General features: G+C 38.5%; 1 protein-coding gene across 1 annotated transcript; it reads left to right on the top strand.

Moving 5' to 3' along the window:
* Nucleotides 1-88: 88 nt before the first annotated feature.
* LOC137708423 (uncharacterized) lies at nucleotides 89-1,358 on the top strand. Its single transcript, XM_068447501.1, has 2 exons — nucleotides 89-360; nucleotides 450-1,358. The coding sequence occupies exons 1-2, from the start codon at nucleotides 249-251 to the stop codon at nucleotides 1,208-1,210; spliced, it is 873 nt and encodes a 290-aa protein (XP_068303602.1). The 5' UTR covers nucleotides 89-248; the 3' UTR covers nucleotides 1,211-1,358.
* Nucleotides 1,359-14,385: the final 13,027 nt, after the last annotated feature.

Genomic DNA, 14,385 nt, shown 5'->3' with positions numbered 1-14,385 from the left:
GAGAAGGAGGTCCCTGTCCTTTTGTGCCATGTGTAAAGTCATATCCACTGGCCCATACTTTGAAAGCTTGCAAATTAGGAAGTAACATCCAACATGGATTGGGATTTGGATTAAACACCACCGTGTGGTGCACATTTATTCTCACTCTCTGAGTCTTTGCATATATTATTAGCTTATATATCAGTGCATGATCTATTCTTTTTTTCTTGCCATCTGTGAAGCTTTGATCTACCGTCAAAAGTTCATCAATGGAAGCTTGTTTTCTTGCCTCAAATTCCTTCATCAAAACTGTTACTTCTCCCAACAGAAATTTCACTCAACTTCAATCCAAAAGAGTTGGGATTCCATCTTCAATAACATGTAAGTTGTTCTATTGCCTTTTAGTTTCAAGCAGGGAAAAATTCCATGCTCTTCTTGCATATTCTAACGGGGTTTCTGTCGAATGATAGGTAGCCGTGGGGAGTCATCAACGCCGTCCAACGATGATCACAAACCATCCATTGATGCAGATTGGCGATCATTCAGAGCAAGACTGGTAGCTGCAGAGAAATCAAGGTCAAAAGAGCCCACCTCAACTTCCTCACTTGATCTTGACACTGTGGTGGATCAACCTAAGCCCATCACTGTTGGTGACAAATGGGCTCACGAAATCCACGAGCCTGAGAAGGGATGCCTACTCCTTGCAACCGAAAAGCTCGACGGGGTCCACATATTCGAACGGACAGTCATTCTGGTGTTGTCCACTGGGCCATTGGGACCGTCGGGCATCATACTCAACCGGCCCTCCCTCATGTCGATCAAGGAAACGCGGTCGACCGCTCTGGACGTGGCGGGCACGTTCTCGGACCGGCCGTTGTTCTTCGGCGGGCCGTTGGAAGACGGGTTGTTCTTGGTGAGGCCCAAAGGGGGTGATGATGTAGTTGGGAGGAGTGGAGTTTTTGATGAGGTGATGAAGGGGTTGTACTATGGGACAAAGGAAAGTGTGGGGTGTGCGGCTGAGATGGTGAAGAGGAATATGGTTGGGCTTGGGGAGTTCAGGTTCTTTGATGGGTATTGTGGGTGGGAGAAGGAGCAGTTGAAGGATGAAATAAGATCTGGTTATTGGACTGTGGCAGCTTGTAGCCCAAGTGTGATTGATTTGAGGAGTGTGGGAAGTGTTGGGCTTTGGGAGAAGGTCCTTGGGCTTATGGGCCGTCGGAAGGTTCGGTGAAATCTGTTTGCGGTCGTCGGATACTAGAGTTTGTGTTGTATTTTCGATTTGTCGTTCGTGTTCAAGAATGCTAGTATCAGTCGCTCACATATGTAACAGTCATGTACATAATTGACAAGTGTTGATTAATAAGAAGTATGAATCTTATACAGATGTCACCCTATTTACTTAATGAACAATGCAAATTGTCATGCCAAGCATGGTCCTGCGTATTCAATTATTAAAACACAATCTAAAAATAATAAAGTACGATTTTTATTTTTCAAAGCAGAGCTTTATTATAGCCTAATTGTAATGTTTACATATGCAAGAATATTAAAAAGAAACTCATGACCATAATCATTCATTCAAATTATTTCGTTCTCCTAATTTATAAATTAAAGTAATAACGTCAAGTCCTCTTTAAAAATAACCAATTGGATAAATAGTTAAACTGAGTTCTACGTTTCCACAAGTTCTATGGATAAGAATTCATGATGATGAGATGGAATTTTCTGCACTCATTTTGTATGTGTTACTATGTGACTTCTATCATTCATTGACACATGTGAATACTTAACTCTCTTAACTTTGTTGTCGTAAAGTTAACACGTATCAATCAATAATAGAGGTCACAGAAAGACCACACACAAAATGAGTACATCAAATTTGATCGCCACAGGATTAGGGTTGGGTTGGAAAAAACAAAAAACCGAAGAAAACCATACCGAAAACCAAACCAAATATATTGAACCAAATCAAACCGAAGTTCTTCAAACGACGTTGTTTTGTAGTTATTTATTAATTAATAATCCTATTCTAGAAACGGTGTCGTTTTAACCACCCTAAAGCCAGTAACCCTGAGGCCTTCGTGTAGCCTGAGCCTTCTCTCTGTCTTTCTCTCTTTCTCTCTCTTTCTCTCTTTCTCTCTTTCTCTCTTTCTCTCTCTCTCTCTCTCTCTCTCTCTCTCTCTCTCTCTCTCTCTCGGTCTTCAACTTCAATCACTCTCAGTCTCTCTCAAACTCTTTGTCTTGCTCGGTCTTGAATCCCGGGCAACCTGCAACGGCGCGACCCTTCTCACTTTCAATTTCTCACAACTCGCCGTCAGATTCTTCTTGCCATTTCGAGTCTCAACAGCAAAAGGTTAGTCTCACACTCTCACTTCTCGCGCATTTGCTCACCACCCAAACAGAACGTAAGATGCATGAGACGTATTTTTAGAATTCTTTTTGTGCTGAATCGTTCATGGACTTGCTTGTATTTGGATATTTGGTTTATGATTCATGGATGGATTTAAAGATTGGAGTTTTATTCAATTTCGCTGCATTTCGAGCTTATTTTTCTGCTTTGGTGATGAAATTTTGTGTAGATTCAATCCCGAAAAGGCCATATCGTTCGCCTTTGTTATTCTCAATGGGCTAGTTGAGGTCAGCTTGCTTCCCAGTTTGCCAATTTCTTATCCATTGCTTCTTTAGATTTTGATGCATATATTTAATACGGAGCTATGATCTGATTTCCGGGGCAATGACTTGTGGTTAGTTGTGTGTGTATGTGTATTACTCGCCTAATGGCGAGGAAGAACCGAAGTCTTATGTGGTGTAAAATCCCATCCCATTCGAATTTCGAAGTTTACTCTATGGAGTGTCCTATTATTAATTTATATATTTTGGGTATGCAGGAGCTAAGGGTTAAGCCATGTTCTGTAGTCTTTGTGGCTCTTTTTGCTGGTATAAAAGCTTGTATGTACAAGGTTTTTGGGGTAAGTTTTGTAAGTAGTGGATACCCGACTTTGTATTTGGCACTAAGAAGTTGATTTCTGGATTTGGGGTAAGTTTTCTAATTTTATTTCAATGTTTGTACTCTGTAATAACTTTAAATGTAACTGCAGATTCTTGATTCTGGTGAACATCGATTGATCAGAAGGTGTATTACTGGACACATTTATGATTCTAGTCCTCTTGATTTTACAAGTGATCTGGGCACTCAATATGCTCTACACCCAACCGTTCTAAAGATGCCAATGTGCTGAGTATTGGCACGCTCTTTTTTCCCCTGTTGTAAGTTTTCATTCAGCCTTTACTCACCTTTAGCTGTCTGTTGCTTGTTTCTGTTAATTTATGGACTAACTAACGCATTTCCTGTAGAGTTTGGGTGCTCCATTTCTCATTGCATTTATTGGAAATTTGGACTAATTAATGTTTTTGCTCTATTGTCATTGTCTTTGATTCCATTGGAAGTTTTGTTTTCTAAGGATTTTTTTTTTTTTTTTTTTTTTTTTTTTGTTATTGAAGGAAAAAGAAAAAAAGAAAAAAAAACCAAACTAGTCCGAAACAAGACCAGAAAAAACTGAACCGTTTTGAACCAAACTCAGCCCTAACGAGGATGGTAATTTGAATTAATGACTAACTTAGTAGATGTAACATTGTGATTTATTGATTAGTCATGAGTATATTTTATATTATATATTTTACCCTATTCTTAGTATATTTTGGTTAATAATTTGGAAGAATTTTTATACTTTGAATTGTATTTCTAATATAGGATTTTCAACTTCTTCTGGAGCAAAACATGGCCAAATGGATGAATTTTGGAGTAATTCCAATTGGAGGATGTGGTGAGTCACCTGGCTTGATCGTATCAAAATATCAGATTTTTCTACCAAGCGATGATTTTCTGGCAATAAAATAAAGGAGCAATGCGCAATGCTGGAATAGTGACGTTTTGGGCTTGACTTGCGTTTTGGAGCCCAAGATGACCTTGGATGGGTTCGTGGCCTTCTGGAGATGTGTTCAGGACGTTCTTATCTTTAAAACAAGCTATCTTAGGCCGGATTTGGAGGAGATTTGAGGTTAAAACGTGGCTGAACAGTTTTTGTGCAGTTTTTCCTAGTTTAATTAGGACTTTATTTTCTATTTTATTTTATTATTATTTAGTTTCTTAGTGGGATAAAATACTTGATTGTTAGGGTTTGTGCGCTAGTTTTTAGAGAGATATTAAAAGGCTTTGGCCGGTTCTAGGTTTTGGAGGATGCTTTATTTTATGCTACCTGAGGAGACAGAGAACTTGGCTAAGGTTCTTGGAGATTTTCTATTTTAAGGTGTTTTCATTCCTTTTATTCTTAATAATATTTTCTATGATTTCAATTATGAATATTCGTAACTAATTCCTTTTGCTAGGGCGAAGCCTTGAGTGTCACATCCCGGCCCGGGGCAGATCACTTCTTGGGCCGACTCCACCACCGTAGCACGATATTGTCCGCTTTGGGCTTACCATTCCCTCACGGTTTTGTTTTTGGGAACTCACGAGCAACTTCCCAGTGGGTCATCCATCATGGGATTGCTCTAGCCCCCTTCTCGCTTAACTTCGGAGTTCCTACGAAACTCGAAGCCAGTGAGCTCCCAAAAGGCCTCGTGCTAGGTAGGGATGAGAATATACATTTAAGGATCACTCCCCTGGGCAATGTGGGATGTCACAATCCACCCCCCTTAGGGGTCCGACGTCCTCGTCGGCACACACGCGACCAGGGTTAGGCTCTGATACCAAATTGTCACATCCCGGCCCGGGGCAGATCACTTCTCGGGCCCGCTCCACCACCGTAGCACGATATTGTCCGCTTTGGGCTTACCATTCCCTCACGGTTTTGTTTTTGGGAACTCACGAGCAACTTCCCAGTGGGTCACCCATCATGGGATTGCTCTAGCCCCCTTCTCGCTTAACTTCGGAGTTCCTACGGAACCCGAAGCCAGTGAGCTCTCAAAAGGCCTCGTGCTAGGTAAAGATGGGAATATACATTTAAGGATCACTCCCTTGGGCGATGTGGGATCTTACAATCCACCCCCTTTAGGGGCCCGACGTCCTCGTCGGCACACCACGGTCAGGGTTAGGCTCTGATACCAATTGTCACATCCCGGCCCAGGGCGGATCCCTTCCCGGGCTCGCTCCACCACCGTAGCACGATATTGTCCGTTTTGGGCTTACCATTCCCTCACGGTTTTGTTTTTGGGAACTCATGAGCAACTTCCCAGTAGGTCACCCATCATGGGATTGCTCTAGCCCCCTTCTCGCTTAACTTCGGAGTTCCTACGGAACTCGAAGCCAGTGAGTTCCCAAAAGGCCTCATGCTAGGTAGGGATGAGAATATACATTTAAGGATCACTCCCCTAGACAATGTGGGATGTCACATTGAGCCTTAGCATGAATATGTAATTTTTATTTAATTGCTTGTGATTGATTGCATGCATACTTTGAATTATTGATCACCGTGATTAAAACTATCTAATTGTCTTAATGCCTGATCACCATTAGGATCTTTAGAAAAGTAATTTAATGCAATTTTGGTCGGAAGGTTTCCTGAAATTGACGCTGGCTTCTTGTGATTAATAATTGTAATTTCACGTAAGATGAACACCACGTCTTAAGGGTTGCATGGTTTTTCAAAGGGTTTTCATAAAACATAATGAGTCTCTCATGTTCAGATTTGATCCGAACGTCCGGACGGGTTGCATGTTAGATATACGTTCTACGTTGGAGGTTCCAAGTAGAATATAAATTAGGAAAACCTAACCTTCAAAGTGGCATGTGTAAATCATAAGTAATTGGTAAAAATACATATGATTGCTAGGTGATGGTGGAACCCTAGTGCTTTCTTAATTTGATTTTTCCAAAACAGTTTTCTTTTCCTTTCATCTTTAATATTGCATATTAGTTTATTTTTATTAATTAAATTCGTTTTAATTTAAGTAGGTTATAAAACCAATCATCTCAACTTTCTGCTTTACAATAATTAATTGGAATTTGGTTTGTTTTGAATTATTTAATAATTCCTGTGGAGAACGACCTTGCGAGAACCATTTTATACTATAACAACCTTGTCATTCTTGCAAGTAATATAAGAGTTTTTAACCCGTTTGCGTGTGTGGTAAAATCTCTATCAAGAAATTGGCACCGCTGCCGGGGATTATTTAAAATAATTCGTTCTAATCAGATTTACAGTTAGTTATTGCTGTCTATACACATAAAAATAATAATTTAATTTCGTTTTTATTTTATTTTTACAGATTACAGCAGTACTGCAGATTACAACAATCTGTGCATGGTCAGAACTAGATCAGCAGCACAAAAATTGATTCCATTTGATCTAGAACTTGAGCAATCTTTAAGGAGGAGACGCAAGGAACAAAATCTGCAGTGGGTTTGGGTATTACACTTTTTACGACATGGTACAAGAGTTTCTATAGGCAACATGGGTTGACATAAGAGTTTTGCGAACTTGTTTTCGGAGGATCAAATTTTACAATATGAGAAATTGTGCACTCTCAGGAAATTACTACTTGTTTATCCAAACAACAATGTGTTGTCGATATTGCGGCTGCAGACTATGATATTGATAGCTTATTTGTTTGGTTCATTAAGCAAGTGGGCAATTAGACCCATCTACGGAAGACGTTACTGATTAGTTAAGTTATTTCTTCACTATGTGTGTGTGTGTATATATATATATATTTTTTTTTTCTTTTCTTCTTCCTATTTTCGAGTTTTTCAGTGTAGTAAGTTATTTCAAATTTCGGGGACGAAATTTTATTTAAGGGGGGTAGATTGTAAAACCTCTCCCCAAATTTAGTTTGTAATTTTACTAAGTTTTGGGTTTTTATTTAAAAATTGTTTTTGGATCATAATTAATGAACCCAATGGGCCCACCCCCTGATTTATGTCCCCGGTTCCTCTCTTCCCTACCTGCCACGTGGCAGTTTCACCTTCCCCAAATCTCTCAGATCACTTCTCTTTATTTCAGCTTTCACCTTCTCACATCCCCCGAGCTTTCTCTCTCGCAAACTTCTCCTTCTGGCTCTTCACTCTTCCCCGCGTCCCCCCTTTCACTACAACCACTCACCACCACTTTGACCATGCTATCACGAACCTCGGACTGAGGACCTTAAAGCTCAACAATAACGGAGTCCACTGTTCACTTTCTCCCTGACTTACTTCGATGTAGATGAGCTTCAAAAACCCTTTAAATCTCTCCCTTTGGTTCCCATGATACATTTCTAATCGTATGTTTGTGTTCTTGGACGACAAAACCACGAAGAAACACTCGGGGAAGGTATTCCTAGTTTTCTGGCGAGGTGCCGTGACTTGCAAAGGCTTTTCCGATCACCTCTCGACCACAACCGTGAGTTTAAGTGGTATGACTCGAATCTCCATCCTCGTAGCTTTATTTTGGCATTTATATGATGAGTTTTGGATGGAAAACGAAGCCAAGTGGAGCTAGGGAATTCCCCGACCGGATTCCGACTTTCTTCCTCTCTGGTTTCGGCGACCCATGAAACAGGTGGGCCAAAAACCATCCCTTTTGGGTAGCCTAATCCTTTACCCCTTTTGAACGCATCCTAAAACCCTTATGGGACGTTTGTTGTACCGCACTATCTCGGACTGGACTAGCTTCAGAGACTAAGCCGGACTGGCTTAGACTAGACTAAGTAGTACTAACTTAGTGAAGTGTTTGGTGCAGTGTCAAACTAAGAAGTAGGATAATAAAAATAATAAAATAAATTATTTTTTTCTTTTTCTATTTCTTTTTCCTGTTATATAACAATCCTAAAACCTCTCTTCCCTCTCCTTTTTTCCATCCAAACTCCATAGATTCCAATCACAACTTTTCCTTCATTTCAATTAATAAAGCTCTCCATCCAAATTCCACTACTTGCAACCACATCTTTCTCTTCCATTTGAATCAATAAAGCTCCCAAAACACAAACAATCAAAAATTCAATTTCAATCGAAATCGAAATCGCAGCTGTGTTCCTTGATTCGAGCAGGATGAGGAGAAAGCAGGAGAGGACGTGATATGGGTTGGGTCGTGCAAATCGGCTTGACATCGAGGTTGGGTCGTGCAAATCGACTCGGCATCGAGCAGGACGAGGAAAGAGAGGGAGATGACTTGATCTGGGTTCAGGGTGAGGAGAGAGTGACATGACGCAAGCATTAGTAAGAGAACGAGAACAGTGGAGAGAACACGCGAGAGTAGAGAGAGAGGGAGAGGGAGAGGGAGAGACAGAGAGATGAGGAACAGCGAAGGAGACAACGTTGTGAGAAAGGCATTCTTAGCAATCTCATGGTTCAACGCCGGACTAATTTGGACGATTTAACGAGGCCCGGAGTCCACACGAGTCCGGACTAGTCTTATTTAAGTTAGTCCCCAAGCATACCAAACTTAGGACAATAATCCTAGCTAGTCCAATCCCACTTAAGAATGTGAAACAAATGCCCCTTTGAGAACCCAAACTAGGCCTTAGGCTCGGTTATTTAACCGAAACCCTTTAGAACCCAAATGACCCCAGGCCATTGGGCCATGGAAGCTAGCCCACTAGCCTTTGACCCAGCCCAGCCGAATTGAACCTTTGGAACCTAGCCCTTTTGGGTATCCCAACCCTATAACCTTTTAACCCATTTAACCCTAGCCCAAGTCCTTACTAAACCCTAAACCCTAACTGGCCCAAACACTTCATAGGGAATAGTCTTGTGTTGACTTTTTCAAAATTTACCCGGGACCCTGCTTAAGTTAATTCGATGTCCTGAATCCATTTTTGACGTCCGTTTTCCAAAATTCAATCGTTTGAAAAGAGTTTTATTAATTGGACCCTTTGTATGCTTAGGGGCAATCTTTGTGGCGTTTCCATCTTCGTTAGTCTACGTGGCTTTTCGGCAATGAAGTATCTGTAAGTGGACCCTTTTTAAATTGCATGTTTTAATAGTAGAAATGCATACATGAAAACATGATTTAATGATTATGTTTTATAAAACGTTTTATGAGAAATTGATTATCATGCTATACTGAGCATATTTGAAATACCATATTTTCTATCGAACCCATGTTCTTGTAGGATATTTGATGGATGACGACATACTATTTCGAACATGTTTTACACACTTCTTTATAATATAGATGATGGATGACTTTATACTATGAAGATGTTTTTTAGATATATGTACCTATGTTTGGAAAGATTATATTTAATGGTTTTATGTGTATCTAGTGGTTACTGTTCTGCCTTTGGGCGATAATACTTATATTGACTTTCGGGTTGGGTGTTGTAGGAGCCTTCGGGCGATTGATACTTATATTGACCTTCGGGTTAGGTGCTGTAAAAGCCTGTGGGCGATTAATACTTGTGAAAGAAGTGTTCTGAAGAAGAGTTCTATATGCCTTTGGGCGATACTGATACCACTAGTTAGCACACTATATACGACATATGTTTCATGAAAGGTTTTATGGCATGTTAGGGTTTTTGGAAAACCTATTACATATTATACTAAGTTTTCGTAAAACTTTAGGGGTTAGTATGTTGATAACTGTTTCAGTATTATATATATATATATATATATATATCAACTTGGTCCACTCAGGTTTGTTTTGTGCCCCCTCAAGATTTAGATTCGAGGCGTACGATCCCGGCGTCAAGGCACTTCCGCATCGGCATCATCGAGTCCTCTCGGTGTAGGACCCATTCCTGGTTCATTCAATTTTTATATTAATTCTTTTAGTGTTATAGATTAGACATGTGCTCTGAACACGTTCCTTAAATGCATATTCATTATATTTAAATTTATAAGTTTTATTTATTCCTTGTTCTCAGCATTTGCATTCAATAGATGGCTTTCGTCGTCATCGCGCGTCGGCCAGCACGTGCCTATCCTATGTTCAGGAGATATCGAGATTGAGACATGTCAGTTTAGACAAAAGGTGAGGGATCCATATAATTCTTCCATTAAACAATAGGAAGATGAATGAGGAGGAGATAAGATTCGATAAATTGTAAGGAATGATTTGCCTTCGGACCATAATTCACTTTTATTCTCTTTTCAATAGTACGTTGCTCAATTTTCCACACCTTTTTGGTTTCAACGTGTTTGGTTGGACCACCCAGATTTTTTCAACTTCTTTCCACTTTTGGATGTTCAATGTATGTTTTGCAAGCAAAGCTTAAACTATTGAAGCCTCTTCTCAAGGCTTGGAATTCTAATTTTTTTCAACTTTGTATGATTCGAATGATTTGCCTTAATACCTCTTTTTATAAAGAAACGAGACATGATGCTGGGCCCACGATCGACTAAGGCCGAATGCTGTTTCGGAGAAGTTTATTCTACCAAAATCCTACTTCCTATACCTGCAGCGGTATAAATATCATAGAGGGTGGTAATCCTACTTCCTATTCCTGCAGCGGGATAAATATCAGAGGTATATAAATATGGGGTTTTTTTTAATTTTAATCCTTTAAAAAGATTGAAATTTAAAATAAACTTGATGTTAGATTTCATATTGATTATAGTCCTCTGATAAAATTCATTTTGAGAAAATTCTGATTAAAATTGAGAAATTATTGCTACAATTTATTCAAAATGAAACAATAAAAATGGATCTGTCCACGTTTACCAGAAAATTTCCACCAACCATGTCAACCAACACACCATTTACAAAAGAAAAAAACAAACATATTAGGGTTTGGCCCCTCCTGGACCTGGAGGTCCAAATCCAATTTGACGAAAGAAAAGTCTGATGAGATAATTAATACAGGGAAAGTATTTTGTCTTCCACGTTTCACGACCACTTCCTATTTATTATTTTTATTAAGGAGTGGGTCCCTACATGGAAAATTTTCGACGGTAGCTCCTAGACTCGTACGGATGTTATTTCATCATCTCCTGCACTAGCACTTGCACCATTCGGCTGATCGGATCCCATAACCAACTCTTTCAATTTGTCAAACATTCCGGATGCAATAACTTCTGCACTTGCACCAATATTCATGAAGAACTCTTTCAGTTTGTCAAACATTCCGGATGCAACAACTCCTGCACTTGCACCAATATTCATGAACGACTCTTTCAGTTTGTCAAACACCTGAAGAAGCTGTTCAAGTGCTCTCTGATACAAACTTTTCAAAACATCTGCAATTTCATGGTAGGACTTTGTTACTGCAATCACAAGGCAAATGCTCCATGCTGCGATGGCGAACCACCCCAAAGCTGGAACGATGATCAACAATTCTAAGGTTATGGCAAGTGTTCCAGACGAGAGGCTAATCTTATCCATGAACTCAGATAAATCTGGATTTTCACGAGCTGGGAATATCTTGACTGCCAGTGCCCATGAACTGATGTAAACCACAATAGCAACAATCAAAGCCACTAACACGCCGTATTCCGTGGACAACAGATACACTGCAGCTCCAGCTCCGTACCTAAGCTGGATAAACCCGGCTAGCGTGGGGATGGCAAAGATAATACGCTTGTGCAATGCCTTTGAAGAACCTTGACGATAATGTTCCCCAGCCTCGCTTGTGCTATATTATAAATATATGGTTAGAAAATTATATTGGGTTATAAGCATTTTTCTTCTAGGTCTATAGTGATAAACGTTTTAGGCGTATCATGTTTAACCACAAGCATCATCAATACGGTCCAAATTTAAGCACCTATTACTAGGTTTTAAATTTTATCATAGAAGGCTTCAGTGATTTAGAATTGAAATCTCTCATATTTTCAATGTGAGACTCTAACATATAATTTTAGAGTAAATGTTATACTTATCATTTATTTATACCATCATTTATATTATCTCTCTAATAAAAGTAGGATTTGACAACGCATGTGGATCCTATCTCTACCAGATAGATGATACAAATAGGTACAAATAAATGATAGAATAACATTTTTGTTTAAAGAATAGGAACAACCAATAATTAAAGGGAATTTTAACGAAAAGCTTTCGGTACTGTTTACTTTAACGAAAAATCACATTTTTACACTAAAAAGTCAATCATGATACTATTCACTTTACCATTTATTTTGTCATTTTTGTTAAAACTCAAGGTTTTCAAGTCTTTTTCATTAGTTTTTCTATAATTAAAAGCATGCATGCAGCGTGGATTAATGATGACCTCACTTGTACAAAAATAGAGGTAAGTCATACTATTCGATCAAAAAGCTATTTACAGTGTGTTAATATTTTACGTCTAAATAACATTGATTCAACAAATCAAATACTCAAAGTTTGGAACTTTCTACATATTTTTTGCCAAAGATAAAAAATTGTACTTATTCTTTATAGTTCTACATTTTCTTTTGTTGGAAATATTATGTAATCCCATTTCAAGCCCTCTTAGACAAAATTCTAAGCTCGATGCGGTGACAAAGTGAAAGCTCTGGTTGCACCTACGTACTCTACCACACATCTAATATGTGGAGTTTAATCTAAAGGACAATACTTTCATCAACTCCATAAGGTGCATCATCTTAATCTATCTCATGAGAACCTGTTTTTACCACGAATTTTATAATTAAAATTGTTCATTTTATAATTATTATTTAAAGACCGTCTCTAAAAAAAATAAAAAATAAAAACGGGGGATTGTTTTTGGGGAATCTTAATGAAACACTCTCGGTACAGTTCATTTTTAACGTTAATGATATTTTTACCTTAAAAAGTCACTCCTAGTACTATTTACTTACACATTTATTTTGTCATTTTAATTAAAAACTAAAGTTTTTGAGAACTTTGCGTTAGTTTTTCTTTGTTTTTAATCATTTATATGCATCATTTTAAGATTTTCGATTTAATTAATATTTTTATAAAGATAATTATTATATAATGATTAAAAAGTGAATTATTCTAATCTTAAAATTTTTACGTGACAAATATGTTAATTGCAAGTATAACTCTGATAGAGTGGATATAAGTAATTTTGAAATCTAAATAGTAGCAGATCCAATGTCATTGGAAAGTTCATGGCCACAAAGGCTACTTTCTAAAACAACATGAAGAGGTGTGATTGCAAAAACACTTGTTCATGTGACAAGATGCAGTAGTAGTTTAACGTATGTTAGAGCAGCTAAGAAGCTAGATATAGAGGATGTACTTACGCATGGCGAGATGATAAAGATGAAGGGGTGCTACTGCTCGCAGTCACTGCAGGTCGGTTGCCAGCTGCTTGAATCATGATACTCTCAGTGTTGTACAAAGCCATTTCTCCACAGAAATAGACTCTGGTTAGCGTGTATATATAATTTCTGACAGGGTTACGATGATTACCTTCTGACAGGAACCTAAAATATTGCTTCGGACCGCCAATGACACATTTTCCATTGGATGATTCAGAGTCAAAAGGCTTCGGACCGCCAATGATATCTGAGGATACATTTTCCATTATATTGGAAGATTCAGAGCCAAAAGTGAGTACGTACCTGTAACTCTGTACGTGGGAATCGGATCCTCTCCTAAGCAGGAGATCAAGATCCTTTTAACCCAACAACACGTGTCATTGGATTTTGATCCAACGGTTACAAATAAGGAGCTTATTTAAAAGTTATAATAATTTTAACCGTTAGATCAAAATCCAACAGTCCATGTAAGTAGGTTAGAAGGATCCTGAACTCAGAGAAGAGAATCCTATTCCCTGTAAGTGGTAGTGGGTGGGTCCCATTTGTAGGGTTACTAAGGAACCGATGTTCGTCAGCAACGTTAATAAGGAACCAATGGTTGAAATTACGTGTGATAACCAAAAAGTTGACCCAAATTTCAAAGTTGAAACAAATCACAATATCTAATTATCTATGCACCCGGAGCTAAAACTCAAGGTTAAGATGGGGGCTTAATGCAATATGAAGAAATTACACAAAATATGGAGATAATTGAAAGATCTTCTTTCGTTTTGGAATGTAACATTTTAATAAAAAAAAGATTAATTGAGTCACAAAAAAATGACATTGAGATCATAAGCATCAAATTTGCTTGTAATTTATTTTTAAACAAACGATGTTATCTAGACTAAGAAAATAAGAGAGTGAACAACCTCATACTTGGCTGATCATAACAATGTTATTTAAATTTACCTTTGACAAGAATCGAACATAACATTACTACATTAATCATGAAACTGAGCATGATAACCAGAGAATTGGCCCAAATTTCAAGGTTCAAGCAAACCACATTATCTATGCATCCGGAGCTAAAATTCAAGGTTAAGAGGGGGCTTAATGCAATACGAGGAAATTACACAAAAGCATCCCACAATTAGTGTGAGGATAATTTGAGAGTGGGGCCCACTGTGAAATGCGATCACTTCGGAGGCGTCAAATCGATACCCCTCATCATCACTGGAATCCGATCGTTGAAATTATGCATGAAAACCATAAAGTTG

This window comes from Pyrus communis, chromosome 11 (genome assembly GCF_963583255.1).
Source record: "Pyrus communis chromosome 11, drPyrComm1.1, whole genome shotgun sequence".
In the NCBI taxonomy this organism is placed as follows: domain Eukaryota; kingdom Viridiplantae; phylum Streptophyta; class Magnoliopsida; order Rosales; family Rosaceae; genus Pyrus; species Pyrus communis.
This window is presented reverse-complemented; position numbering and strand designations above follow the sequence as displayed.